Source organism: Cynocephalus volans, chromosome 2, assembly GCF_027409185.1.
Source record: "Cynocephalus volans isolate mCynVol1 chromosome 2, mCynVol1.pri, whole genome shotgun sequence".
Classification (NCBI taxonomy): domain Eukaryota; kingdom Metazoa; phylum Chordata; class Mammalia; order Dermoptera; family Cynocephalidae; genus Cynocephalus; species Cynocephalus volans.
Genome location: NC_084461.1, coordinates 8,428,109 through 8,454,849, shown reverse-complemented (window position 1 = coordinate 8,454,849; position 26,741 = coordinate 8,428,109). Strand labels below are relative to the sequence as shown.

At 40.3% G+C, this 26,741-nt stretch overlaps 1 protein-coding gene across 2 annotated transcripts in view; it reads left to right on the top strand.

Annotated features, from left to right (window-relative positions):
- SEMA5A (semaphorin 5A) overlaps positions 1-26,741 on the top strand; it is a 484,391-nt gene that overhangs the window by 438,999 nt on the left and 18,651 nt on the right. For both annotated transcript variants that reach the window (XM_063085994.1, XM_063085995.1), the window contains exons 17-18: positions 21,407-21,632; positions 25,979-26,197. In XM_063085994.1, coding sequence (XP_062942064.1) covers positions 21,407-21,632; positions 25,979-26,197 — 445 coding nt within the window. The remainder of the gene's footprint in view (positions 1-21,406; positions 21,633-25,978; positions 26,198-26,741) is intronic.

Sequence of the window (26,741 nt, the reverse complement as noted above, 5' to 3'; positions counted from 1 at the left end):
GCATCTTCTTTGAGAATTAATTTAATTAATGCTTGGTGTAATCGTGCGCAACACTGTTCATTTCTAAATAGTTTCACATATGGAAGGAGAGAAAATTCTCAGTGACATTATTGACTGATTCATGTCTGTTGTCCTATACTGTGCGGAATTTTCAGATCATTCATCCATGTATTTAGTCAACCAAAAATGTTGAATACCTACTGTGTATAAAGAATTGGCACTCTGGGAGCTATACTGATAGATGCAGTAAAATTCATAACCTCAGGGAGCCTACTGTCTAGCTTAGGAGAAAAAAAATACCATTTAAATGGCTAGAGAGTAAGGGAGAAGTCATTGGAACAAAGGAGAAGGCTAATAGATCAATCAAGAGAGGACATGGAGTGAGACCTGAAGAGGGAGAGATTACTTCTTGCTGGAGGATCAAGGGCCCTACCAGCTGTGCCAGGATTTGGCCACATTGAGACGGGAGTAAGAGCTTCTCCTGAAAGGACCTGTGTGAAGGCTGGACAGGAAGATGTGGAGCTTATACTGGGAGCCAGCCGTACACAGCATTACTTCTGGGCTTGAGGGTGTACAAAAGAAAGTGGCAAGACACAGATTTGGAAAGTGGTTTGTCACTATTCCTGAAGGGTCTGGAATCCCAGGCTAAGGGGTGTATAGTCATCTGGGTGTCCTTAACTTGCCATTGCAGTTGCATAATGGGAGTCCACAGTCTAACTCCATTAATGATTTCAATAAATGTAATCTACATCACATTTTATATTATTTTCCCCTTACAGGGAAAAAAAAAGTCATATTGATTTTATCATCTAAAAGAAATAAACTATCTGATTGTATGCACATACCTAATGTTATGCATACAAATGTGTGTGGGGGTGTGTGTGGTCATGGGCTGCTTTCCCACAGTCATTACTTCAACTTTACGTCTTTATCACAGTTTATATACCTCAGTAGGCACTCCTAAACTCGAAAAACTTTAAGGTTAATTTTCCAAAGAAATACGTTATATGAACTTGAATTTAATCCTACTTTGAGAGGAAAGTCTCACCACACAAATACAAGATGCTCAGCTTATTTGTTTTGCAAGTCAGTAATATACAGAAAAGGCATATTTTAAGATTCTTATAATCAGGAACAATATTTTATTCATTATTGTTTTCTCATCACCTAGCAGAGTGTAGGGCAGGGATTACATGAACCTACTTATTAAATTTATGTATTAATTTAAAGACAGCGGCAATTTGGGAAAATACCGTCACCATCTTTTCAACTGAAACAATTATTCTTGTGCCTTATACTGTCCTTGTATGTTCCCTGGTTCACTGTCCCAGTCTCTTACAATGGACCGTGTTTTGTGGTTAGTGTTCTTTTTCACAGAGACTCTTCACACCCAAATGGAGCTGCCTTTACTTCACCTTGAAAGTTTCTTCCCATGGTATGTGCTTATGAAGATGCATTTTTCCTTCATATTCTTACATTGTTTCAAATTCTTTCCAGTTAGCTTCACAAGCCTCCTCCAAACGATACAATACAAATTTACATTGAACACCAGGATGCCTGCAGTATGAGTGTATGAAGTTCATTAAAATTGGTTTCCATATTAGATTATAATGGGCAGTGACCTTCCAAGACATTATCAGGGCCCCATAGGCAAGACTTGAGTACATATAACTAATGCAGAGCACTTAATTAGAAAAGAAAATCTGAATTTAATACTTTAGAGTGGCACAGATCCCAGTATATGAGCTCCCCCTTGTAAATACAACACCAAACACAACAGTCCTGAGCCCTTTCCAGACCGTCACCCCGTGCTGCCATCAGGTGTTGTCCTGCTTTCCTGGGCTCCCTTCACGCACATCAACCCAAGTCTAGTCTCCCGGTTTCTTCAACAAACAAGTCATGAGCAGCCGTGGGGGATGTGGATCTGCTGAGTGGCTGTGCTTGGCCCCAAGGAGTTCTTACCCTGGGACGAGGGACAGCACTGAAGACCAGACAACAGGGACCCTGGTGGAAAGGGCTCTAGTGGAATGCAGGCTACAGTGTTCAAAGAGTGGAAGGAGGCAAGCTTGTAACTTCAAGTCCCCAGTGCTGGGGATGGGCTTCTCTGGGAAGGGCTCATGCCATCATTTGGGTGTTTGAGTGGTCACTGAGACTTAGGGAGACCAGTACTCAGTGGGATTTTCATACAAATGGTGTTGCCCAGTTTGCTTCAACAAAGGGGCTGGCATCTGGGGACACTTTGGAATACTCTTCCCCACTAGAGACCTGGGGATAGTTTGTGGAGGATATTATGAGATTCCAGACTCGCCAGTTGCAGGGCTGGCACTGGAATTGGCTGAGGCTCTGATGTCCCACTGGAGGGGCGATGGTGTAGGGTGGCTTGCCTCTGGCCTGAGGGCTGTGAGGGTGCCCGCTGTGGCCCGCTGTTCGCACTGCAGCAGAGGGTTTGCCTGTGGGTGGCAAGTACGTTTGTTGCATTTTCCCAAGCACTGCGAATCTCACTGAAACAAATGGACCTTTCAGCTGTGTCTGAACTGAGAGTATAAATACTTCTGACCCATTGGGGTTGATGTTGAATTTTATAAACCCCAACTCCTGGGGCTGTGGGGTTGTTAAGGACATGTGATTCCATGCATGAGCCCTTCCGACGGGGTCTGGCAGGCTTTCTCCTTGGGCGCACGTGATTTCTACAGTCTTCTCGGGACCTCTCTGCTGTCTCGTTGTCTTACTCGGTTCTGTAGAGTTCTGTTACTGTTAGATGTGCTCTGTGAGAGGAATCCAGACAAGGGAAACCCTATTTCATCCTGATAAAATTGTTAACTTTTAAAATTCTGGCAATCGGCTTCTACCTGTCACCTGAATTTTTTGCAAAAAAAAAATTGTAACTAACAGACATTATAATTTTTTTTCTGAGTAGACAATGTTCCTTATCCCTCAGCAGAATTACAACTTGCCTTTTGTTGGTTTAGCACCGCTGTTTGTGTAGAGAGATCTCTGAGTAGGTGAGGCTGTGAGTTTACTAAAAACTTGTAACTTTGTTTTTGCCTCCTTTGTTTGAAAGGAATCTGATTTCCAGCAATGAGTACTCAAGGTAAAAAAGATCAGCCTTCCCTATAAATACTTACAAGAGGACTAGTGTTACAAGAGAGAAAGCCTGGTACCTTGCAGACATCTTATTTACACCTCAGTGGAGGACAGATTATTGCTGGGCACGGTTTGAAACTGTAAATCACGTCCTGGTAACTGTATCAGGTTTTAGTCACTGTGAGCATGAGGTTGGAGGGAACTGGGTGCCGGCAGGGCTTTCTCGTGTTCTTCTCCACTGGAGATGTGGGATACTTTGTGAGAATCCCATGAGATTCCAGTCGCCACAGCTGCAGTCCCTGTCTCTTTGGCTCACCACTGCATCCACAGCACGTTCTCGGTGCCTGGCACAAAGCAGCTGCCCAATGAGTAGTTTCTTAGGCATTGCATGAAGTGTGTTGGCAGCATTTATATTAAGGAAGAACTGTGACATGTTTGGGGCCAGTAGGGCAGATCAAACTGTCTCTTCATAAGTCCCCATATAGCCATGCAGAGAAGAGTTCTTTCAACATTTTAAGTTGTATTTATATCTCTTTCCCTCACTTAAACTTCTGGGGGCCCTTTCCCATGCCCCCTCTTGGGATAGGAGAAAGGCATTAGAAGTTAAAGAGACAGTGGTCCTAACTAGTAGATAGCTGCAAGATTCGAGCAGTGAATAGAGAGGGAAGTTTGCTTTAAAGTGAGGACTTCTGTTGCAGGTTCACCCAGGTCAATATGTCCAGTGGTTGAGTTGCTTGCTGAACGGTGTTGTCGCTGAGTATAGAAATAGATGGGACCCAGGAGCACTGCTAACCTGTACGTTGCCTTTATGCGAATTCACACAACTTTTCCCTGCCAAGAGTCACTACACCACAGGCTCAGGTTTTGATAGGCAGTTAGCATGTTCTTGTGCAAAGAACAGCATCCCTTCCTCTGCGTTCAGAGAGCCTCATGTCAAAGCTCATGCCTAAGGGCGAGAGGCAGGCTGAGTTTCCACCCTTTCGCACACCCTCGGCCGGATCTTCTTCTGTGTAGTACACAGCCTGTGCAAACATGCACAAAACAAATTCAGCAAGCTTTAAATATAGATGTAAGTTTATATATATTTATATTCATATATAATTTATATATAATGTAAATGATGCATATATATGTAAATGATATATAGATTTACTTTTCCTTATATTTATATATTCGTATTCATAATATGATATGTATGATGACCAAGTGGAGAATCTTGTAAATAATACATTTTACATTAATAAGCTTAAGAGAAAAAGAATGTTACAGTCATTTCAATAGATGTAGAATAAACATTTGATAAAATTCCACACATTCATAATAGCTAAAAAAAAAAAAAGAAAAAATCAACAAAGAGTAGATGAGACCTTCTTTAACCTTATGAAGGATAGCTATTAAAATTTTATTGGAAACATCATCATACTTAGTGATGAGAGGTTAAAGAAAGCCAAGGACTCCTGCCAGCACGTCTGGCTTTCAGTATTGTACTGGAGATCACTGACAGTTCAATACATTAAGGCAAAGAAACAAGAGAGGTAAGGTCAAGGATGGGCATAATTTATCCCAAGGATTCCTTCCAGCTCTGTTACCTGTGTCTCAAAGGTCGGAGACTGTTAGGTAGTGACTGGTCATTAAATGTGACATGCCCTTACTGCAGTTGTTGGTGAATGACGTCCGGCTGAGCCTCTGCACTTGGTGGTGGGTGGGGGGTTCTCAAATGGGTGGGCTCCCGGTCCCACCCCACGTGAAACATAGCAGCTTGATCTTTATCATTTTGTATTTTGCAAAAATTGTTTATTGATTGAAGAGTTATTCAGTATATTTAAAGATTTTGGACACCACTGAATATCAAAAACCATGCAGGAGGGTGCGGCTTGTTTCCTGATGCTGGACCCCATTGGTGCTATGTTTGACAGAGGAGCTGCTGTGAGGTCTGACACTTGCCAGGTCCTGCTGTGTGATCGATAGCAAGTGCCCGGTGCTTGGCTAGAAATAGAAGAGTGAGAAATAGGTAGTCGCTGTCTTCACAATCGTCACGGTCTATCAGGGAGACACCTGTGCACACAGGTCACTGGGTATTGCATCCTTGTCAGGGTAAAGTGGTAGCACAGAGGAGCGAGTAGTATTTTTAGGTAAATTTAGGAGAATAGGATGTTACAGGAAAGACAGTAGCTGAGACAAATGCTTAGAGGCCTGCAGTCATTATAGGTGGGTCTTCAAGATGGTGCCACGTGGCTAGCACACAAGTCATGGGAGGGGAGGTTTAACACAGGTTGGCCTGATTTCCAGATACCTGGAAAGCTAAGCATTTTGGGTTTTACCCTGCTGGTAATGTGGAGCCACAGAAATACAATTAATACTAATTAATCTTGTGTTCTTTGAGAATAGCATAATGACCTACTGTTCAAAATCTTTTGTACTAGATCCTCCACATATACAATTTTGATGATAATTGTATGGAATTTCATATGTGTGTGTGTGTTTAAAAATAAATAAACGTAGGTTTCCCACTGCTGGCATCATTTTGCCTTCCTGTATAATAAAGTCCCATTCAAACAAACCTCACATCTCACTCCCCTGACATTTTTTAAAGTTTCCATCTAAACACAAATTAGAACATTTCTTGGTGTAATAAAGCCAAATAACCGAGGAACATTTTAGAATAAGAAAACTAAAATTTCTTTTATCACAGAACAAAAGAAAACTTACATGTCTTTTCTTTCTTTTTTTTGAAGATGGCCAGTAAGGGGATCTTAACCCTTGACTTGGTGTTGTCAGCACCACGCTCAGCCAGTGAGCGAACCGGCCATCCGTATATGGGATCCGAACCCGGGGCCTTGGTGTTATCAGCACTGCACTCTCCCGAGTGAGCCACGGGCCGGCCCCAGGACAGACATTTTTATGTAGCCATCCAATGGAATTTTTTGTCTAAATAAACAGAATTGGAAGCAAAAAGGAGTCAATATTCTTACTTACATTTTGCAATGTGTTCTAGAAGAGAAAATAAATTGAAAAGTCACCCACAGTACAGAATTCCAAATATTTCAACTGGGACATTTTATATACGCTTGCAAGATGTCTTTGAATATGAAACACCCCTACTTGATTAAAGAAGCAATATTCTAGAACAGAAGATTTGTACCTGCGTTTGTTGGTTTAATCTTCATATATGAACTTCCAAATGAGTGGCCTCTATTATAAGTTTTTAATTTTTAATGTATAAAAGTGTGTGTGTGTATAGTAAAGATAAGGGAAAGGTTTGTACAGCTAAAACCTAAGGAATATGTACTGTGCTCATTAGATAATTAATACCTGCAACTAATGATATGGATTTAGATGAGTTTACTCACTTAATTATTTTATCACCACTTTATATTTTAGGAATATACAGCAGAATGTTTTTCAAATCATATTTAAGCAAATGAAAATCCATAATGTAGGACAGTCTTTAAACATTCATTTGGACAATTATTTATTTTATAGAAGACTTCAAGATAAAGTGTTTTATATCGTTGCCATATGCTAAGTACTTTAAAGTCTAGAAGTGTTTAGGTTTAACTTATAGGATTCATTTAAACATTTTGATGACCATGAGAAGGCACGCAGAATGCAGCAGAGTTGTTGTCTGACAAACTAAAACTTAGATTAAAAAGAAAAATCAGAGCAAATACCAAAGCAAAATGTGTTTAGGCTGTAGCAAAAAAGAAAAATAATCAACTGCATCAGTAGAATTGTTAGTAATAAGTGAGTTTAATTATCACCCGAAGGCCTCAATAAATCATTAAATTAAGTTCGGAGAAAGAAGGTTATAAATCTCAGAAATAAATCCATTGACAGTGGTCATAAACAAATTACTGTATTATGATGTTGTCACTTTATTTCAACAGAATATTTGCTTTTATGAGAGGACACATTTCTTTTGCTGGCAGCTTGGGGGAGCTTCTCGTTAATGGTGCTCCCAGCTTTAGGGGGAAAACAAACAGAACGGTGATGGAGGAAAGGAGCCTGCCCAGGCTGTGGGCCTCGGAATTAACCTGTCGGCTGTGGCTGCGTATCCTGGGCAGGCCAACTTCATCCTTGACTCTTTTCATTTGAATTATGGCAGGGATACTGTATGCACTTTTTGAACATTTATAAAACTGGAGCCCAAAGACTTTTTAACCATTATTAAAAAAATAATAATTATAATTGCATCCAACTATTTTGACAAAACTAGTGGGTCTTTTATTTTCTGTTATCAAGGGACTTAAAACTTTTCTTAAGGTGGCTAAGATTGCACTGGGGTTTTCCTTTTGATTTCTATAAATAATGGTATTCCACTGTTAGGGAACGGATATTCTAGCCAGAATTGGTTGCTAAAGGCAATGAGAATGCTGGGTGCATCCAACTTCTGGTGCTGTCATCGAGGAGAACAGTGACACCTTTGTCTGAAGCAGGCCAGTCCGTCAGACACAGAATCCTGGGCTGAGTGGTCCATGGGGCTGGCCGGAGTGTCCATTACTACATTACTATGTACTCATGTTATTTAACATCAAATCCCTTCTGTAATTCGTAGTTGCTGTCTGGCTTCTGGTACTTCCATGTGTCTCCCTTAAACTTTGCAAGTTTATTTTCACCATTAATATCTGAGATCCCTGGAAGATGTAGCTCAGCATGTTATACATGATATGGGTTCTCTAGCCATGATTACTAAAAGATGGATGGATGGATGAGTGTCTGGGTGGATGGATGATGGATAGATGGACAGTGGGTGAGTGAATGGATGAATGGATGGATTGATGGATGATGGATGAATGAGCGGATGGATGGATGGATGGACAGATGGATGAATGATGGATGGATTGATAGATGGGTAGGTGGTGGATGGATGAATGGATAGATGGATGAGAGGATGGATGGGTGGAAAACACGATACTGCTATTTTCAGAAGCGTGTCATAAATGGAAAGTGCCATTTGGCAATATTACTTTGACTTTGGGTTTTTAAAATATGAATGTTTAAGATATTTTGGTCATTATGCATAGCATAAATTCTGGCAAGAACCATTCATGAGGTAATAGGAATCTAATTAAACAACACAAGTTACAAAAAAAAAGTCATTTTAGGACCCTTATTTAAGAGGAACATAATTAATTTCCCATAGTAAATTACCCAAAAGAAGAGCAAAAAATGCAGTTCCCTGGGATTTATATTATAGGGAAAGATGTTGATAAAACATACATATTTACCATTTCCCAGACCCATTAAATGATGAGATCCCAGCCCAGGGAGCCAAAAAAAACACCCAAGAGTTCCAGATGTTTTCATACAGTGAAATGAAATGTCACAAGGACTTTGACCTCAACTGTGAATGTTTCAAATACATCATTCGTGATGTGAGTATTTAAGATTAAATAAATGTTTCTACTACCATCTTTTAGGGCATGAAATCTTAACCAGTCATTTAAGGAATATGAACTTAAATAAAAAGACAGCTTTGTATAAATTCAGATAAGATCAAATTTAGAAGATGATAGTTTTCCACTAGATTATCACATCAGAAGGAGTGAAATGGTTCGCATGGAAACTTGGATGAAAGTTCAGTGTAAACTTATGTTACCAGTTAGATATATTTATTCTGCTGTGTGTGGCCCTGGGAGAGTAATTATGGGTTACTGTGACCATATGCATTTTCTTGGAAGAGAGGATGATTTCTCAAGACTGTTAGTGACCATGTTTGGAAATTCCTAATACTTTCATGTTCTGCATTCTGTCTTGGTTTCCAGGCCTCTCTGTGGACCAAAGATGCCACATATTCCAGGCTCTGTGCTAATGACTGTAAACATATTATCTCCTTTAACACTTCCAAATCATCATCATGATGTGCTTCTTTATATCCGCATTTTGCAGATGAGAAAACTGAGGTACGAGGTAAGGGATTGAAGGGAGTGAAATACCTGGACATACCCTGGTGGGCTCTCCTGGTTATCACACAGGGTCAGAAACTTAGAAGTGAGCAGAGAGCTTTGTAGTAAGAACTGACCACCCACTTCTGAATAAACTCAGAGAAGAAAATTATTAGTGAGACATCTAGACTGATGAAGAGCCAACTTCCTATTTCATTGTACGCTCACTGGAAAATCACCCACCAACAGTATTGAAGGAGGTGGACATTTTAGAAGGCTTTTTCATTAAAACGTGGAGTCAGTGGGCTAAGGATTTTATAGACATAAGATTCTCCACCCTTAATTTTTCAAATTCTAGTTAGGTTTGGCAAGAGATGGGTAATTTTCATACAATGTTGAAACCGTAAGTATACACCCCATTTTCAGTTTAAATCAGTGTAGTTGATTATAGAAGCAGTCATACGACAACGAAATTGCTCTCACCTTCTGAGAACGTGTTTGATTCTATGTAACATCCTACCTGGCTGGATTTGCTAATGTGCTTTCTTGTCTGTTCTGGTTCGACAAGAAGCTCCGAGGAAAAAAGGGCTCCAAAATCAGCTCTGATCCCTCTTTGTTTGGAGAAACCCATTTAACTTTGTTTAACCCACGGTTTCTCAGCCTTTCCTGTCAACTGATGCTTTTCTTGTAGCACCCATTAGCATCCCACAGAGAGAGACACTTCAGGAAAAACTCAATGGAATGAATAGAACACCGTTTTAAATTCTATTGATGCCCTAAAAGCAAAAGGTATTCACCCAACACATTTCACTCAAACATAATGGACTAAAATCTGAACCTTTAATAGAATTGGTAAAGTTAAGTACAAATTGATGGTCAGCACATATATAGCTTGTCACTGTTCTGTGAAGTTGAATTCAAAAACATTAACCCTGAATAGTATTAGGTGGCCTAATAACACATGAATTCTAACGACTGACCTCAACTTGCTGGGTAACGTGGTACTCGCAACGACACCTGAATTTCCTGTGTATTACTAATAACAAGTAATGGTATCGTTCTTTTTTGTTTTTTAACTAAAACTTTCTCATAAGAAAGAATTGGAGGAATATAATTGCGAGAGGATAATGAGTTTTCCATGATGAAAATTTTTGTCATTGGAAGACCAGATTATACAGGCAAAGGAGGCAGGAGATAAGAAAATCCAACTTTATTTCAATCCTTTAATACATTGTATCCTTGAAGTACTGGAAGAAAACAGGGATGTGGAATGGATTTTCTTTTATATGCACAAACATATATATAGTAAATACTTACATACATAAGTATTTACTAGTTTTTGATTGCTGTGTAAAAAAACAGCACAAATTTAGTGGTTTCTAACAACATGCATTTATTGTCTCACAGTTCCGTGGGCCACGAGTCTGGGTAGAATTTGGCTCCTCTGCTTAGTGTCTCACAGGCTGAAATCAAGATGTTGGTGGTAGCTGCCACATTTTCTGAGACTCAGGATCCTCTTTCAAGCTCATTGGGTGTTTGCAGAGTTCGGCTTCTTGCAGTTTTAGGACTGAAGTCTCTGGTTTCCTACTGATGATAGGATGGAGGTCATTCTCGGCTCCTAGGGCTGCCCTCAGTCCTAGACAGGTGACCCCTCACAACAAGGCAGCTCAGTTCTTCAAAGCCAGCAGGAAAATCTCTCCCTAGTCAGCTACGAGGAGGTTGTGGATTAAGTAACTTAATCAAGAGAGTGACTGTCAATCACTGTCATCATCACAGGATCCAGCCACACTCCAGGGAGAGAGACTGTACAGTGCATGACACCCAGGTGGCAGCCATCCTGGGGGCCTCTTAGAATTCTACCTACCACAGTGTGAGTGGGTGTGTACTGTCAACGTATCCTTAAGATCAGAGCTGCGCTGTAATGGAGGAGGCAGGGTGCAGGTGATGGACGGGAAATAGACCAGCTGCGCCCAAGGCTTCAAGTGAGACTGCTCAGCCCATCGCCCATAAGACACACAGTACTACATGCCTGATAAAATGCAGAAAACTGAGTAGTGCGAGCAGCATCACTCAGCCTGGGTCTTTGTGACATGTCTAGAAATTTTACCAACTGAATAAGCCAATGGAAGAAGATGCTGTAATTCTGTTTTAAGTTCTGTTGATTGCAAAAAACAGAATTAAAAAAAATAACATCCAGATGATCTAAGAGAGGAAAACGGTATTTTAGCTCTTTGCAATCTATGGTCAGATTATCAACACTATGTGACTCACATTTCCTCAAAGTATAGTTCTCAAATGCTAAAAACTTAAAATTTTTAGAAATTAATTTACATGTAAAATAAGTATTGACTTATTAATGAATCACCAGGTGTTTGTAAACTATTTACTATTAGTAAGTAGAGTTTTTAATGCAATACATTAATTTTTTTTTTAACTAGATGGTTTGCCAAGGGCATAAAAGGATGGTTTTAGCCTGTGTCTGCTGTTATACTTTATTATCCTAATTTTATATTACATTTTCTTGCTAAGAAATGCAGCCACTTTAGCCCACACGAGTGTGATTATGGGATTATTATCATCACATTCGAATCCTGTGATTACAGGGAGTATTTCTTTTCTAAATCTTGTCTTTCTTATTGTTGCATATATATGAATACACACACACACACACACACAGCTGACATCATTTTCTAGTAAGAAATTAGAACAGTATTTATTGCTTTTTTTGTCCTTAAAAGAATCTGGGGTAACTTCCCCTCCTGTATTATTGTAAAAGCAAGTCCAGTGAGCAGTCCTGACAAAGCTTTAATCTTGAATAACAAAACCTCACTTTGGTTTATGTTATTTATTCCAATTTTTCCAAATTCCTCACAAGAACCCTTTTCTGTATAAATTATTGTAGTGTTCTCAAGCAGGTATATTATATTAAACATTTTCCCCCTTTAAAAAAACAGAGGAATTGATGTAAAGGGCAGACGTCTTTGCCCAAGGTCACCCATTTCAACTGTCAGATGGAGAAGGAAACTTTTCCCCAATGACAGGTATTCACTTCTGACTTAAAGTACTTTTTTCCTCTCGTTGCAAGATATTAGCCAGAAAAGTTGTCTGAATTCTTGGTGTTCATTCTCAGAGAGTAAGAATTTATAGGCATTTCAGTGAGAGAATAAAATAAATAGAGGTATCTTCTCATTTGAAATGTAAGTTTATAGAGGCAAACATGCCCACAAATCACAGCCTCTGTAATAAAGAAGATTTCCAGCAACAGCACTTATTTTCTTATTCTCTTGAGCTTTCTACAGTGTTATAAACAGGAACATCTAAAATAGGTATAAGGAGGAAAGCCAGCTCCATTCTTCTGTATACACATACATACGTAATCTAACGCACACGTGCACACACACACGCGCCACATTGTTTTGTGGTAAGAAAGCTGAGGATATGTGTTTGCTTTTTTGCACTTAAAAGAATCCAGGCTGGCTGCTTGCTGAAAGTGAACACACCCATTTAAAAGCCACTGAGATGAGCAGCTCAACTGCTTCCCTTTTGGAGCCAGCCATGGTGCCAGTCACCCAGTGGAAATGGGAAGTTGCGTTAATCCCAGGTTTTGCCCTGCAGAAGGTTGCGGGCTCAGGAGACCCTCATTTAACAAGTAGCAGACAAAGGTTTATAAGGTGGCATAGTAAGGTATGTTGATAATACGTAGCTTCTTGGAGGAAACTTGCAGAAATGCAAGCAGTTACTGCATAGGCTATTGGGATTCTGAATGATTTTTTACTTAATATTCACTTATAAAAATATTGTTTTCACTGTTTTTTTCAAAACGTATATTGTATTTTATTGTAGTTTAATGACTAGTAATAGCTGTGGAAATACCAGGAATATTCTTAAAAATCTCTAAATTATCAGCCTCTCTTCGGAATAACTAGTGTAAAATTTTGAATATCAAGCCTTTTCACCTTCTAAGAACCAGATTCAAAATCATGCACTGGAGCTTTATTTTGGACAGCTACTAAATCTAAGGCAAGACTCGGATTTCAAATGCTTTTGGGTATTAGGAGACCATCCTGTCTAACCACTCATTTGGCATTAGTGGAGATGAGTTCTAAGCATTTAAAGATTATTTTCAGTCTGGTTAGACAGGGAGTAAGTAAGAAATTGGCCTGCAGCTGGGTTCTCACTCCACCAGGCCATCTGTGACTCAAAAACTTTTCCAGCTCCTGTGGAAGGCAAGTGTAATTCCTTCATGTTCAAGACCTGTCCCAGCCTGAAAACGCACTGCAGCCAAAGAAACTGACTACAAGAGGCATGGGTGGTTATAAAAGAATGGGGGACATACTCAGGCCACACACATGCACGCACACACACACATGCTGTCACACACAGTTGCTACGCCGGTGGCCGTTTGACAGAAAATAGCATCATTTTTCAGGTATATACGATGACAAGTAAAACTGAAGATGACAGTGCATGTTGTGTTTGTGAAGCATTTATCTACAAATACTTAGTGGTTATATTCAGTCCCAAATATCCCAACATTAATCACATGAAAACATTACAGTAATTAAATTACTGAATGTATGTATAAACTCACAGTGGTTTTATATAGCATTTTTAAATGAGCAAGGAAGCCATCATTTGTCAGCAAGAGGCTTGTTTTTCTGTGACCATATAATTTTAATAGCTTTATTGAGGTATGATTGGCATACAATGAAGTACACATGTGTAAAGTATAAAATTTGATGTTTGAACATTGGTGTACATCCGTGAAACTATCAATAAGACTTTTGCTAGTACATAGGAATGAAATATTTTGTTTTGATTCTCAGCCTTTATAAATTACTTGTAGTAGTTTTTTGTGAATTCTATAACACTTTCTACATAGACAATCATATTGTTTGTAACTAAAGAGAAAATTACTTCTTCCTCAGAATATGGATAACTTTTGTTTATTTTTCTTTCCTGATTGTCCTGGCTAGACCCTGCACCATAATTTGAGGAGAAGTAGTGGGGCAGACATCCTTGCCTTGTTCTTGATCATAGGAGGAAAGCAGGCAGGCCATAATTATTCAGAATGATGCTACATGTATGTTTTAGTACATGTTCTTCATGAGATTTAGGAAATTTCTTTCTATTTCTAGTTAATTGGTAATTTTTATAAAGAGCAACTGGATTTTATCAAATGATTTTTTTGCATCTGTTGAGACGATCACATGGGTTTACTTTCTAGGTAGTTAATATGGTGAATTACATTAATAGAATTTCAGTGTTAACCCAGCCTTGCATCTCTAACATAATCCCCACTTAATAATGAGGTATTAACCTTTTTATGTATTCTTGGGTTTGACTTGTTAAAAATTTTAGCATCTAAGGTCATGGGGGATACACCCCTGTAGTTTTCTTTCCTTCTAATGTCTTTGTCAGGTTTCGATATCAGACTAAAGTTGGTCTCATAGAACGTGTTGGCAATTATCTGGGAATGTTACATACAGTTGATATGTTACAGTTACTTCCTTTAATCTTCCAGGTCTACTTAATGTGTTCAGTCTTTCTTCTGGCTCCTTGAACATATGGAATAAAGTCATAATAACTCTTTTAATGTTCCTGAACTACGTATTCTGTCATCTGTATCATTTCAGCATTAGTTTCAACAGACGGATTTTTCTCCTCATAATAAGTTATGGTTTTTGGTCTCTTTGCACACCTGGAAACTTGAGATTGGATTCACGACATTGTGAATTTTACCTGGTTGTGGGCTGGATAACTTTATTGCCCTAAAAATATGCTGCAATTCTCTTTTGGGATGTGATTAAGTTGCATAAAACCAGTGTGACGGTTTTGATTCCTGTTTTTGGGCTGTGTGTTAGTGGAGATCAGAGCAGCATTCAGTCTGGGGATCCCCGCTGTGGAGGCAAGGCCCTCCTTGATACCTACCTGATGCCCGTGAATTAGGAGCAAAACTCATCGTTCACTCTTGCTCTCAGGAGCAAGCTCCCTTCACCAGCCCGAGTGAGTGATACACACTGTTCCCTCTGATCTTCTCACGTGGGCCTTCCCCCCACCCCTGTGGAGTTTCTTCACACACCTTTGCTGGTTTTTGCCCAGTTGAATACTGGAGGAGACCTCCGCGTGTCTCTGGAGTTTTCTCTTTGGGCAGCTCTCTCCTTTCCGAGAACCCCAGGCACTATGGCACCCTAGCTCCCAGCTCTGCTCCTCGGTCTCGAGTCTGTGCCTGGGTTCCTGCTGCCTGTGCCACGGCCTGGGAACCTTCTCAGGGCTGTAGGCTGGGACACTCGTGGGGCTCCCCTCATTTGCATTACTCAGTGATCACTGGCCTTCATTGCCTAAGGTCCAATGTCTTAAGAATTGTTGCTTTATGTTTTGTTATTTTGGTGAAAAGGTTAATCCAGTTTCTTTAACTACTTCTTGGTGGGAAGCAAAAGTCACTCTGTGACCATATAGTTTTTAGTCCACTACCTTCCTTTCCATATCTTCCTTAGTGGGTACCATGAAACTAACTTCCAGAACTTCCTGTCAACCTTTGCACCGTTTGCAACAGGCTTCTGGGATCATAGATCCACTTCCATGCACATGCTTGAGTGCTTTGTCCCTCTGCAAGTGCAGTTGGATTACTTTGTTATTTTTTTTATGTGGAATAGCCTTTGTCTTAGCATACCAAGCTTAGTTACTGAAAGAGAACTTGATAAATACATATGGGAACCATAAGTATTCCACATGAGAATAAATTTGGTTTATATATTCAGCTATTGGTGAAATGACTTTAAGGGTATTTTGTACTTTGTGCTGAGCATATGCTGTCAAAATGCTGCTTGGATTGTATCCATCTCTCTCTACTTTCAATCTATGAGATATAAGATATTTTAGTTTTCTGAAAGGAAAAATAAACAGCAAAACAGGAGGCTCCACTTAACCATCTAAATTTGTTCCCTACATTTACGCAAATTCCACTTGAATAGGCTTATCTGTTACTTGATCCATGTGATTTCTCTATTCACCAAATAAATTACTGTGAGTGTGCTCAAGATTGGAAACTTGCAGTTGACTGGTGTAGGCAGAATTATAAATAGACAAACTGGGGTGAAATGCATGCTTCGGTTCTGTAAAACAGTCCTGCAGTGATGGTGGCCTCAGTTAGAAGATAGACAAGCAAGATAGGAAAGAATGACAGAGGCCATGTGTATGAGACTTGGCATAGAAGTGAGAAAGGACCAGCATAGTGTCTCCCAGGTTTCTGGACCGAACTTCTAAACAGATGGTTTATCACCGTTGACTGAGAGAGAGAATACGCAGGGAACATATTTTCAGGAATTGTTTAAAGTTGCTTAGTAACCATTCTTATCTGATATTTTTCAACAGAATATCCAGAATTCTATGTGGTGATTAATAGTAATGAGCTCCCTGAAATACTTTTTTAAATCATGTATTTCTTTATTGTTAAATGCAGTGATATTCAAGTCCCATTCAAATTTGGGCAGTCGTAGCAGCAGCTCTCCAGGAAATTGTAGCATTCGTGTCCAAGTAAGCTGTGTGAAGTAGTCACAGTGGCATTGAATCACTTCATAATTTTGGTAATTAATATAAAACAGATTGGTCATGCCATCTCAGCATTTTATATTTTGATACTTCAAGTGAATGCATCATAATCAAACTTGAAAAGGCAGTTGAAAGAAGTCCAGAGTTTCATGTTAGACTCAGTACCATGAGGAAGTAAGAACACAAGGGCAGACTCTGCTGTTGGCGGCTGAGATCTGATATGCCTGAATTGAACTTTCTCAGCTGTGAGCTGTGCCTAACTCTGGGACATGTGTCACTCTGTGCTGCTGGGACCAGCACACAATTGCCAACCCCAACCCTTGAGCCACCTTTCAAATGTATTTGCCACCCATCTATTTCAAAAATTAAATTCATCTCCATAGAAACGAAATTTCAAGTGTGGGGAAGTAAGAATTATCGGGAATACTCTCTACATCTGTTTGTTAACATGTAGGATCTTACTATTCTATAGGTAATGTCACACTTGTTAATGCCGAAAGACCTGCACGTTTTAAGCACAGGTCCATAAACCTCACATGTTTGAGTCCATTTCAGCAAGGAGCTCTTGGATACCTGCCCAGCCGTGCTGGCATAGAGGGATGGAGGGAAGGACAGAAGCATAGGGTGTTTTCAACCTGGGTATGACAGTGTGCCTGCACTGTAGGCACAGAGGACCAAAACGAGGGTTTGTTGTGCACCTGTCACGTGGCTTCTATTCCAAGTGAGAAAAAGAGCACACACGTTTTGTGCCTACCTTTTCACACAATTGAATTTATGGAATTCATTGAGGCTTTTCCATTTAGGAGGCAGCATCCAAAAGATGCCCTAATAAAAGATGCTGTCAGCAAAGGCAAAAGAAGTCATCTATCTTTCTAGTATTTGGGGTGGGGGGATGGTGTGGGCTGGGAGGAATGGCTAGGGGGTATTAAATTAAAGAAGCAGAGATGATTGCTTTACATATTTTCTGTTAAAAGCTGATGATGTCACACATATGAAGGAGAACTCCTGAGTATTGTTCATGGTGAAAAATTTTTTTAAAAGATGGATTATGAGTAAAGAAACCTAGTTAGAATAATTATCACAAAGGTGAAATACAGATTGTATTAGGCTTCCAGGTAAAGCCAGTGGTGTGGACACACACAGCTACTTTCTCTTCTACTGGAAACTTGCTAATATAATATTAAAGGGATTGTTTTTGTGATACATAACCCCCCCCCCCCCGAGAAAAAAAGAAAGAAGAATCAGGTTTTATTTTTTAAAAAGTGGAATCTGAAAACATGTCCAAGAAAAATGGATTCAAGACGATCAGAGGGAAACTGTGCAGAAAAGACTTGAGTGATCCTTAGAAAGGCCTGCTTGTAAGGTCGGCTGTTGGCTGGCATCTGGGAATGGGCATTTTGTAGGGTTTGCATCATTCTCAGACTGATGAGTGGCTCACTGTGCCTAAATTGTTTGTAAAAACAATGTGGTATGTACTAAATATCTGCCTTCCTTCAAGGAGTCTGGACTTTTGGTACATTCCAGGCAGAAGTGCTTACATGACAAGACCCCAGTACAAACCCCAAGCACCGAGTCTCCAGTGAGTTTTCCTGTTAGAGAACATTTCACGTGAGTCATCACAACTCATCGCGGCACTAATTGAGCACATCCCCCGTTCCCGCATAACTCTTCTGGAGGGGACTCTTGACTGGGCCCAGTTTCATCTGTACTTTTCCACATGTGACTTTTCCCCTTGCTAATTTTGCTTTGTATTCTTCCACTGTAATAAATCGTAGTTGAGTGTGCTGCCATACAGGGAGTCCTGTGAATTCAGCTTTCTGATCATAGAAACTGGAAGTGGTCTTGGGGACTCCCAGCACATGGATAAGGACTGTCTTGATTCACTCCATGGAGTCCTCAGAATGCTCAGGAATCACAGATCCACTTTCTGTTACTGGCAAAATGAAGTTTGGGTCAGTTCTGTTTAAGAGTTTAGACGTCTAGACTCCTTTCCCACTCCACCAAGGGTCCAAGACCTGCTTTGTCCAGCAAATATTAGGATGTTTATTCTCTGGATAGAGAAACAGAGAGTCCCTGGACCTCCTGGCAATGAGCTCCGTTGAAAGACGGGACTTTGGAAATGAAAAAGACAGAGTAAAAGAAAGACTGTGTATTGGTACCTAGAGCCCAGCCCTCCTTCCTGGCTCCCTGACCCCTGGTGGCTCAGCCTCCACCCTCCAGGCAGGGCAGGGCACAGGAGCAGTCTTCCCAGGGGTCTGAGAAGAGCCCAGCAGGAAAGGTTTAAGATTCTGACAGCTTTCCTTGTCTAAACTACCCAACCAGTTACCTTCATAACTGGTGACTCTTGCCCTGTGCTCAGACCTTTCAATTAAACATTTTACCCCTGCACTCTAAATATGAGCATAAAACCAAGAATGTCCAGCCATCAGTAGAATTCATCTAACGTGCAAGAGATCCAAATAAGCGAAGAGAAACCAGCAGCTGGGAGCATACAGAAGCTAGAAAAAGAGAATACAATTTAAAATAATTATCATCAGTGCACTCAAGTCAGAGAAGGTTGTGTGACCAGGGACATAAGAATAGCATGCAATAGCAGAGTAATCAAGAACAAAAGAGGCAAAAAGTGGGGTTTTTTTGACATTTAAAATGTGATAGATGAAAATTCCAGTAATGATTTTGGAAAATAACGTTGAGGAAATCTCCCAGAAAATAGAGCAAAAAGATGAAGAGATGGAAATCGTGAGATGAAAGATAAGAAGTTTAAAGATGGGTACAAGAGATCATGTCCAAACAGTAGGAGTCCCCACAAGAAAGAAGAGGGAGGAAATGGAGGAGAGGAAATAATAAAATCCTCAAGAATATTTCCAAAACAAATGACATGAAATTATAGATTATCATGGTTTACCAAAATTACCCAAACTTAAGTACATAATAATGCCATTTCAGAATCCTGGGGAAGAGAGAAGATCCTGCAGGTTGCAGAGAGAACTTTTCTAAAGGTTCCTTGTAAAGAATAAGAAATAAAACCAGCTCAGTGTTTCTCAACAACACTGGAAGAAAGAACACATGAAGCATGACTTTCAATTCCAACAGAAACTTATTCCCAACTTAAAACTTCTACCAAACTTTTAGTCGGCTTTGAAGGTGGCAGAATGATGTTTCATGATAATAGAGCCTTACATGTTTGCCTGGCGAGCACCCTTGTTTAGAATGACATTGCAGGACGTATTCCAGCCAAGAAAGATGAAGACTTGTAATACAGGAAACAGAAGATGGAGCACAGGGAAGAAGGGAAGGGAACCAGCATGGAGGTGCACAGTGATCCAGGACAGGTGTGTGCTGCACCAAGCACAGAGGGCAATGAAGCCAGGTGGCAGCAGGTCCGAGAGTTCTCGGAGGGATTTCTTTAGGGGTGTGCAATTGGTACAGGTCCTGGTGGCTGAATACCTGATGGGTGCTGAATTAATAATGACAAGGTCATAGAAACTAAACACCTCCCCCCCCCGAAAAAAGAACCATTGACTTGGACTGGAAGGAAACTGGACAAGAAATATAAATCAAGCATAGTTGACCACGTCACTTCTCTTTGGTATGGGTGGTGTTCACCTAGTGATAATTGCAAACACTTGATTTTGATCTAACCACAATTACAGAGTAACTACATTAAGACAATGGGATATGGGAAGGCAGCAGTACTGTGGGAGGCACAGAAAGTGGAGTAGGGATTAAAGAGCTAAATCCTCCTTTTTCGTAGTGCGTAGTTAATAAAATGCTGTCCATAATAAATAATAAATAGTAAATAATTATGGACAATGCTTAATACTGGAAAATTCAAGTTGTTAGTTCTATGGAGATAAGCATCAAAACGTCCAATTGTAAGAGATGGGGAAAGGATAGAGCAGCTCTCTTGTTTTATAATAAAGCATGCAGAATGATTTAACTGTTATTTTATATGCATTGACAAAGATCTTTAGAAGTGTGGCCATAACTAGGTGTATTATGTACTGTGGGTCCCTCTAGTAGAATTTCCTTTACTGTCAATGGAGAGATCACGATGTGGTCCTGCATCCAAGGTTAACCCCTGCATTTCTTACATTTGGCTCTATTTCTAGATCCATAGTATTTAGAATTATTTTCAAATAAATCAATAAGTACTGGAGGCAGATTTTCATCATCCTTGTCCTAAATTCTACTCCTTATCCCCAAACACAGCATACCCCCCTTGCCAGACTTTCAAATCTACGCTATGCTGAGCTAACTACCCAGGAACCCCCAGCTGTGGTTACAAGGCACGTGTCCGGTTGTGAGGGAGGGGAGGAAACACTGAGAAATACCGTGGAGGCGTTAACTGCAGAAATGATGGGAACTTGGGATACGTGAAAACGTGTTGTACTGTGTTACCCTGGGGATGCCCTCCCACTCTCACACTTTGAATCTGTGATACCAGGGCTTAAAATGGCTATTAACTTCAAACTAAATGTATGGGCTCTAAAAAGAAAATTCTGGTTCCATAATTTTAGCTTTAATCTTTTAAAGGAAACAGTTAAACTTAACACCAGAATAACCAGCATTTCTGGTTACTTATTAAATGAAAGGAAGATGCTTTTTATTAGATCAACATTTTTTTCCCCACATTTATCGTCTCATTCTCATTGTTTGCGCAGGAGACAGTGCGCAGATGCCTTTAAGAAAAGACTTGAATACTGAGCATTCTGTTAAAGGTCTAATTTAACGTAAATGTGTTTTTCATTTTGTAGTGTAGCTGCTGAGTGTCTTAGGATGTGAAGCTTTGGAGAGACTTATTTTTCTGGAAAGGAAAGAGGACCCTCCTGAGATTGCTCTGTCTATGCTGTATGGTAAGACTCGCTGTGCATTTTCTCTCTCAGGAGTACCAGTCGTGTAACACCAACGCCTGTCCTGAGCTAAAGAAGACCACACCCTGGACACCCTGGACCCCTGTCAACATCTCGGACAATGGTGGCCACTACGAGCAGCGATTCCGATACACATGCAAAGCCCGCCTGCCTGACCCAAATTTACTGGAAGTGGGAAGACAGAGGATCGAAATGCGCTACTGTTCTAGTGACGGCAGCAGCGGCTGCTCCCCGGATGGTGAGCTGCGAGTCCGCAGGGACTGACCCGCTTCCGTGGAAGGGCCTCGGAGCGTATCTCTAAGGTCGTAGAAGAGCACAGAGGGGAATGGTTCCTTTAGATTGTTTATAGCTTAGCAATCTTTATAACAATGAATCCTATAGAGCAGAACTGACTTTATAGGAAACTGAAGGGAAAGACCCTATAAAGAATTTAGTCATATATTGAAGTGGATCTGTGAGTTCAACCCCCAAAACAACACTGTATTTATCATAGATACTGAATAGTTTGTGTGAGGTTTGTTTAGCATCAGACGTATACTGAGGAAGGATCAGTGATCTTCCTTAGATCTTCTGGCACTAAAAATGTAAGCTGAAAATAAGCTTTTCTTTTATTTATCCCCAACCTGGACAGAGACAGTGGAGGTGCATTTCTTCGTTTGTATCTGTAAAGGGATCTTTCAGTATACCAGTATGTTATCATAGTCTTTGCAATCACTTTGCCCCTCCTAATTATGTAAGCCCTTGAATGCCACATTGATGGCATGGGGGAGCCTGATGTAGGAGCCGGATTGGCCTCTGCCTGGCCCTAATGCTGGACGATCATCTCACTCTGGGTTCTTGACTGCAGAAAAAGGGGCTGAGCCTGGCAGCCCCCAAGGGCTTCGTTCTTTGCCTCGTTCTTCATCTCTCTGTATATTCACATCTAACTGGACAAAATCTCTTCTAGTTCTTAAAAGGAAACAGACACTCACAGATGGGTCCTTGGAACGTGGTTCAATGAGAACAATGGTAGTTGTAGCTTGCACGAGACCCTTCTTAAAGATTCCTCAGCATCTTTGTGTTTGTGATTCTACTTTATTCTCCTAATGTGACTGTGGCATAGAAAGGACAGGCACCGTTAGAGAAGACCCAGAGTGGTTGGCCTTGACAAATGCCACTGAGCAGTGAGTTGTCACATTGGGCAGACACGGTGGGATAAATTCACAGAAGTTTAGTAAATCTCTTCAATGTTCCTCCTTCAGTGAGGAAAGCTCTGTGTGACGGCCACCAGCTGCTGTCATGTCACAGATCTCCACACCTCCTGGGAGCTGGTGAACACCTGGATGCTGGGAGGCCCCGCCATTGTGGTCAAAGCACTTGCTTTACAGGCATGCTTTCTCATATTGTTTTTGCTGATGTTAACTCTCTCCTTACCTCAAACCATTGTTAACTATAGTTCAGTGATTACACAGCTTGTAGTTTCTTTTTTTTTGTCAGTTTTCGTGACCGGCACTCAGCCAGTGAGTGCACCGGTCAGTCCTATATAGGATCTGAACCCGCGGCGGGAGCGTCGCCGCACTCCCAGCGCAGCACTCTACCAAGTACGCCACGGGCTCGGCCCTGTAGTTTCTTGAGAAAAAGAAACATCTGTTTTATTAAAGGGTTTTAAGTGATTAAATAAACAAATTTAAAAAAACACCAGCCACTTAGAAAAATGAATAACAAAATGATACTCTTGTTAATTTCATATAAAATTTTGTTTTAGTTATAAGAAAAGACATATGAGAAAGATGACTGAGAACCAATTTAAAGATCTACATTCCACAAGAGATGATCTTGTGATCTCCAGTTAACGTGTGAGATAAATACAAGGATTGAAATATGATGGTTGTTTCTTTCTTCCTTCCTTTTTCTTTCTTTATCATTTATTTGTTTATTTATTTATTCGGCTCCCACTTATGAGTGAGGACGTGCGGTATTTCACTTTCTGTGCCAGGCTTATTTCACTTAACATAATTTTCTCCAAGCTCATCCGTGTTGCTATACAGTGAACTTTTAGAAAGAGAGAACAGAACAGGGGGAGAGGGAGAGGAAGGGGAATTAATGACAGATTAATGAGAAATTGGTTTAACGGGAACAAAGAATGATTATGTATCGTAATGATGAATATGCTAACTGTCCTTATTTGACCACCACATATTATACACAAGTATTGATGGTCAGCTTACAAATACGTGAATTAATTATGCTTCAATAAATAAATAATAAAGTCAGAATTACAGCAAGCTAGATAAAAAAGAAAAAGGAACCACAATAAAGAAGTAATTTAAATTACTAAAAAAAAAATTGAAATTGGAATTTCAGATATTTTTCAGAATTGTTATCAGATATTTTTTAGAATTGTTTTCTAGCATAATTATGTCCCATGAATCTTTTTTAGGATCACTATGTCTCATATAACTTTTTAAATATAACTATACCATATGCAGCTTTTTTTTAACTGAGGTTTTTGTATTTTATTTGCTAAATTTGGCAACCTTATCTCCAATTTATTCACTTATTCTCTTATTTCAAAGTGGGCTCCGAACTGCCTTATTTCTCATGACATCAAAGTGAGAAAGAGAAAATGAATGATAATGTTTCTCTATATATTAACTTTAGTCTTTTTCCTTATATTTTTTATAAATATATTTTTTCTTTCATTCTCAAATATGTATAAAACCAAAGCTAATATTTGTTTTAAATGTTAATAATATAAACTCAGGACAAATTTAATACACGTTTATCAAAGATGGCCTATATTTCCTCCAAAAGCATATCATGGACAGGGCCTTAAAAGAACTTTATCCTTCCTGCATCTTAATGACTTTTCTGGTGATCATGTTCACATTTTGGTATTGATATCTTGAAAATACAAAATTGGACTTGTTTGCCTCTGACCACATGAAATAAAGCTTAATTGTGCATAGCTGTTCTTTATCGATTAACTCCAAAATCCCGGCTCAAAACAGATAGATAGATACTTCTAACCCACTGTCTCTGAAGTGTATCCTGCCTGTGTTTTGGAGACAGAGTTTCTAAGTAAACAACAAAGTTGCTTAACAATGTACAGTTGCCCCTCAGAATCTGCAGGAGAGGGGTTCCAGGACCCCCTGCAGATGCCAAAATCCGTAGATGCTCAAGTCTCTGATATAACATAACTGAGTCTTTTCATATAACTCACACATATTCTCTAATATATTTTAAATCATCTCTAGATTATCTATAATACTTAATACAATGCAATTGCCATGTAAGTAATTATGGTACTACATTTTTTTTTTTTTTTTTTTTGCATATGAGCTTTTTTTTTTTTTTTTTTTTTTTTGTCGTTTTTTCGTGACCGGCACTCAGCCAGTGAGTGCACTGGTCAGTCCTATATAGGATCCGAACCCGCGGCGGGAGCGTTGCCACGCTCCCAGCGCAGCACTCTACCAAGTGCGCCACGGGCTCGGCCCAATGGTACTACATTTTTAAAATTTGTATTACTTTTTCTTGTTTTATTATTTTTTATTTATTTATTTTTTCAAATATTTTCAATCAGTGGTTGGTTGAATCTGCAGATGTGAACCCACAGGCACAGAAGGACGACCGTAGAGAGCTGTTGGCAAATTTGTCTTCTCATGACCACAGTTCCCCAGAACTTCATTGTATACTTTGAGAGTTATTGGTTAAAACTTGTGTCACATTGCTTACATTTGAGAAAAGTATTCAGTATTTTCTAATATTGTAAGTGGGTAGGCATGTTCATCAAAACAAACAAATTTTGACTATGGCTACGTAAATGACTTAACAAATTAAAATACTCAGCAGATGTGACGTCTAGTCAGTATTCCAAGCCCATAAGCTGTGATTCCCGACACTCTCCCCTCCCACCCCCAGCACCCCAACTGCTGCTGCTCCATTGGTTCCTGGGGAAACAGATTTTATTAGTAAGTTTGCTCTGAACTTCATAGAAATGTTTGAATTTGGCCAGGACATTCAGGGGTGTGTTTGGTTTCAGAGCATGGTTCTGTGGAGGAGACAGGTGTCTCTATAGCCTGATTCAGGAGCAGTTAACTGGTCACCTTTCACCAGAGTTTATTCATGTGTTCAAGGTTAACAGGTGAAGGAAGAGGCTTAGAAAATGTCTGAATCATGTTTCCATTTTCCCAGATGGGTTTCCTTCATCGGGAGCACCTATCCCATTGCGTATGAGGGCAGTTTGTTGTAGAATTCCCAAGGGAAGCAAGAAAGTTGTATTTTCTTTGTAAGAAGTTATTTCTCCAAAACACAAATGAACTACAAATATCAGACCTCCTAACTGTGAGGACTTCACCACCTTCACAGATGGAGCTCTTATTTGCACCCTTATTTAAGAGCGACTGCGGGAAAGAAGCTTGAGTTATAGGAGATTATCACTCAACTGTGGCATGTTTGGCTTCTGAAGTGTGAAAAGGGCTGCACTGAACTTGAGAAGGTAGTTCTAGAAATAAAGCAGACAGCTGATCCTGACTGAAAGTTAGCATGGACTGTGGTTATGCTGAGAGCCCCTACCAGAATCACACTTTGCCATGTCCTTGGCAGGGCTTTCTGGTGATTTCCTGCGTGCTGGCAGATACTCTGCTCATACCGTCAATGGGGCTTGGTCAGCCTGGACGTCATGGTCCCAGTGCAGCCGCGACTGCAGCCGGGGCATTCGGAACCGGAAGCGTGTTTGCAACAACCCTGAGCCCAAGTATGGGGGCATGCCTTGCCTGGGCCCATCCCTGGAATACCAGGAATGCAACATTTTGCCCTGCCCAGGTAAGTGGATCGTGGAGCACTGTCTTCTCCACTAGATGCCTGACCGAGCTGTTTGTCTAGTCTTTCTCCTGAGACCCGGTCTTTCATCCCACTGAATTCCCAGACTGACACAGTGATATGAAAGTGAGCCAAAGGAGCCCCTATCCAGGGCTTTTTGCTCTGATACTGCCCTATAAAGTCTCTTCCATCTAACTCCTGTGTCTACCTTCCTCCTGTCACAGCTCTGGGTGGGGCCCTGTCACCTTAGTAGCTTCCACCCAACCTTCCCAGTTCCTGCTCTCCTGGAATTGTCCTGGGCTCTTTACCCCGATGTCTCACAGCCAGCCTGAGGACTGGTAGACAAATGCAGGTGCTGCCTTGGCTCCCAGCACAGGCCTGACATGTATGAGAGGTGCCTGCTGGTAACTGCTTGTTGAATGATGAGGAAAGAAGCAGTTGGTCACTGATCCTCCTTCTTTCCTTCCTTCCACTTCTTAGCAAACGTTTGTGGATAACCTGCCATTCAGTATTCCCAGGGTATACAAAGACACAGGCATAGGGTGCA